At 39.0% G+C, this 3,513-nt stretch overlaps 1 protein-coding gene across 1 annotated transcript; it reads right to left on the bottom strand.

Annotated features, from left to right (window-relative positions):
- Window positions 1–1,547: 1,547 nt before the first annotated feature.
- On the bottom strand, window positions 1,548–2,363 carry LOC122641912 (transketolase, chloroplastic-like). Its single transcript, XM_043835246.1, has 3 exons — window positions 1,988–2,363; window positions 1,746–1,891; window positions 1,548–1,644 (listed from the first exon to the last, which is right to left on the bottom strand). Exons 1-3 carry the CDS (start codon window positions 2,255–2,257, stop codon window positions 1,587–1,589), a joined length of 474 nt encoding a protein of 157 aa, XP_043691181.1. The 5' UTR covers window positions 2,258–2,363; the 3' UTR covers window positions 1,548–1,586.
- Between the last annotated feature and the right edge of the window lie 1,150 nt (window positions 2,364–3,513).

Raw genomic sequence — 3,513 nt, 5'->3', positions numbered from 1 at the left:
GAAGACTGATAGGGGAAAAGCAATAACTCAAAGAGCACTGTTCAGATGGTTCTGATTTTCAAGTCAAGTGACCTTATTGATCAGGTTATCAGATGGAAAATTCCCACAGAATTCTGAGGGCAATTGCACAATTCTACCTCTACTAGGAAAACAGGGCAGATGGATTAGAACTGAGAATCTAGCCAAATAAACTAAGGTTTTAGATCTGAAATTAAGAGATTATGATAAAAAGAAGTAATCCACAAAATTTAAGATCAATCTCAGCAGATTTGAGAGAGCTCTGATATAAACTTAAATACGGAGAAAAGCTGAAAAAACAGGGTATCACCAACTATAATTTAGAAAGCTGGATTGGAAGAATAAGAAGAGAAACTAGACAATAGAAAAGTTGAATAAGAGAGCGCACAAGGAATCCAACTTACTGATCCCTGGAATCCACCATGTACTTGAGAATCCCTCTCAAGTAACTACTGAATCCACAACAATCATTATACTCAGAAAATTGAACTTTAATTAATCATAAATACATGGGTTAGGCCATAGGCCATTAGATCTATATATAGAATTCATACACTGACCCTCTACTACTTGTAAACTGACTTGGAATTCAAACTACTACTTGGAATAGTAAAATCAGACATGAAATTGACACTCCTATTACCTTAGGACTCTAAATCTCATAGGATACTCTGAATAGCAAAACTCTTTTCTAACAACTACTACTATTAACTCTAGGACTAACATTTAGACACTAGTAACATCACTCTAACTTAACTAAGAAAGTAAATCTAGTATTCCTATAAACGGGTCCATTACAATGAAAATCTATGGGGCCAAAGGGTCACAAACTTCTTTAGTGGCTCTCACCCATCTGGCCATCCCCCAAAAAATAAACAGAGTTTACAAAGAACACATATGAATTAGGTTTAGGGTTTTCAAAGGGCCCAATACTGAACAAATGCTGAATGAAGAAGAAAACATAAATGACGGACAGGGAGGTGGGAAAAGGTTTTACCTTGGAGCAGAAAAGCGGGATCTCTCTTGAGTTGCCAAGAGATGTCCATGGCGTAGTTCGTTAACTACCCGGCCTCAGTCGAGCTCGTACCTGGGCTGCACCGAGATGCCGAAGATGCCAACCACAGCAAAGTTACAGTGAGTCCAGCAGAAGTTATGCTCCAAATTTTCCCTCGCCGAGTTTCAATCTTACAAGTTTCGATCGAGAGAGAGAGAGAGAGAGAACCATCACCTTCACAGCATTTGAGGATAAAGAAACTAACAAAGCTCACACAACTCCCTATGATATTGCTATAAATTATAATGGATTAGCTATAGGAACAAAAAAATTTTATAATCTTTAGGGTGCAAGGGAATGTGAATTCCAGTTAGGTAATTAAGGAATGTGGGCACAAGAAGAGGGTCGGTGAAAGAACATGGGAACTGAGGTTGGAAACTGTACATTTCTCTTGTCCTCTCTCTATCTAATTTATACATTCATTTAACCAAGCCAAGAAGACTTTAGCTTGGACCCTCCATTTGTATAGTTTTACCGCAGCTTCCTCCTTATACTTCTTCTCATACTCTGCAAACTAGGCATTCCATTCAGCTTCAAGAGAAGAACCTTTAGGAATGTGGCAGCTCCAGTGCCTGTGAAACAAGAGTGACAAAATTCAATCACAAACCACAGGAATACGTCAAATCAAATCAAGTGGCAAGAATAGGGGGCAACCCAATTTTAATTGCTTTACTTCTTCACTTCCTCAGGAACATGGAAAGGCTCATGCGGCCATCCAAGGCTCTGCCTTGTTGCATCCACTTCTTTCGCACCCAAACTCCCGTGTACACTACATGAGTTTGCCTTGTTCGGGGACCCATAACCAATGGTATTAGTGATCTGTAAAGGGATCAGACTTGACAAAGTTGTTACCCAACTTCACTTCAAACTGTTATAAAAAATATTAGAACTGTATTGGATGGGTAACAATTTAACCTTGATGAGGGTGGGTTTGTCTTTGACTGCCTTTGCTTCCTTAATGGTCTCCCGAATCTCATCATATCCAGTGTTACCATTCTTTACCCAAATCACATGCCAACGAAGACCCTCAAAACGGGTATTGACGCACTCGATCGGTAAATGCAATCTCTGTGTCTCCGTCAATGGAGATGTGGTTGTCATCATAGAAAGCGACCAACTTACCAAGTCCCCAGTGCCCAGCAAGGGAGCAAGCTTCATTTGAGATACCTTCCATTTGACAACCATCTCCCAATATACAATATCCGGGGAAACAACAGTAACAACAAACAAAAGAAATAAGTTAAGGCAATTATCATAGATAAAAGGAAGACAAAATCATTGAAACTAATATATAGTCTAAGGGAGTATACAAATCAACATCAAATAAATACATCATGATAATTTGGACATCTCCCGTGTAATGGTCAACAATCTCGGAGTGAGCTTTGTTATAACAAGCAGCCAAGTGCTTCTCCGCAAGTGCCAGCCCAACGGCAATGGGAATACCCTGACCAAGAGGACCTACAGAAAGAGATATTAGAATACAACAAAGAATTATCATGTTTCTGATGTAAGAGAATGGAAGAATTTAGCATCAGAGATATAGACCAACATTTAGTTACTTCAACACCAAGTGCCTCAAAGTTTTCAGGGTGACCAGGAGTTTTGCTTCCCCACTGACGGAAAGCCTTCAAGTCTTCTTCCTAGAAGATGGAATTGTACCATAGAAGGATTCAGCAAGAAGGAACTATAATCGGAACAAGACAGAAACCAAAAGAAGGGCACACAAATGGGTACCTTAAATCTGCATTAGCAGAAATGAGAAAAGATAAGCAGACATAAGAGAACAAAACGAGGGTATCTTGAATTAGTTTCACAAAAAAACTACATATGAGGACACAGTCATCTAAGTAGAAGACCATATGGGTATCCTATAATCTGTTCCTCCTCGAGGATGTGAAGAAAGAAAATCAACTGGTCAAACAGAAAAATGGATATCATAAATCTACTTAAAACAAATTTCTTTATTAGTTTTTCCTGGCAAGAACAAAAGACCGCAGAGGATTCTATTGATCAATTAACCGTTGAAGAAGACCGAGTGTAACATAATTCTTAAATATTCATTTCTGTCGCAGAATGCAAGGAGCGACTGATTCCAACATTAAATATAAAAATACGATTAATTAAAGTTATCCGTAAAAAAGAACGAGGTAAATACCAAAATCTGAAAGCAAAGATCCCAAATAACCTATGATGTAATGGAAGAAAAAAAAGAAGCAAACCAAAAGCATCCGCAGCCTAGATACAATCAACAGAAACAATCGAAAGACGCTCCTTTACACTGTCGAATCCAGCAAGATGAAGCAGAGCATACTGTAACATGCAACCATGTCCAGCAGAGAGCACGAAGCGGTCACGGTTGAACCATTTGGGATTTTTAGGGTTGCATTTCGTCAACTCATCGTTCAAAATATGACCCATGGGAGAGCACCCCATCGGCA

The sequence above is a fragment of the Telopea speciosissima genome, chromosome 1, assembly GCF_018873765.1.
Source record: "Telopea speciosissima isolate NSW1024214 ecotype Mountain lineage chromosome 1, Tspe_v1, whole genome shotgun sequence".
NCBI lineage: Eukaryota > Viridiplantae > Streptophyta > Magnoliopsida > Proteales > Proteaceae > Telopea > Telopea speciosissima.
The sequence above is the reverse complement of the archived record's forward strand: the minus strand, read 5'-3'. Positions and strand labels throughout refer to the sequence as shown.

Bases quoted from the DNA above. Each gene is read 5' to 3' on its own strand.
- LOC122641912 (XM_043835246.1), bottom strand. From the start codon at position 2,257: ATGGTTGTCAAATGGAAGGTATCTCAAATGAAGCTTGCTCCCTTGCTG. The intron at 1,892-1,987 runs GTTAAATTGTTA...ATCCCTTTACAG, and splicing joins ACAAACCCACCCTCATCAAG to ATCACTAATACCATTGGTTA. The intron at 1,645-1,745 runs GTAAAGCAATTA...CTTGTTTCACAG, and splicing joins GTTCCTGAGGAAGTGAAGAA to GCACTGGAGCTGCCACATTC.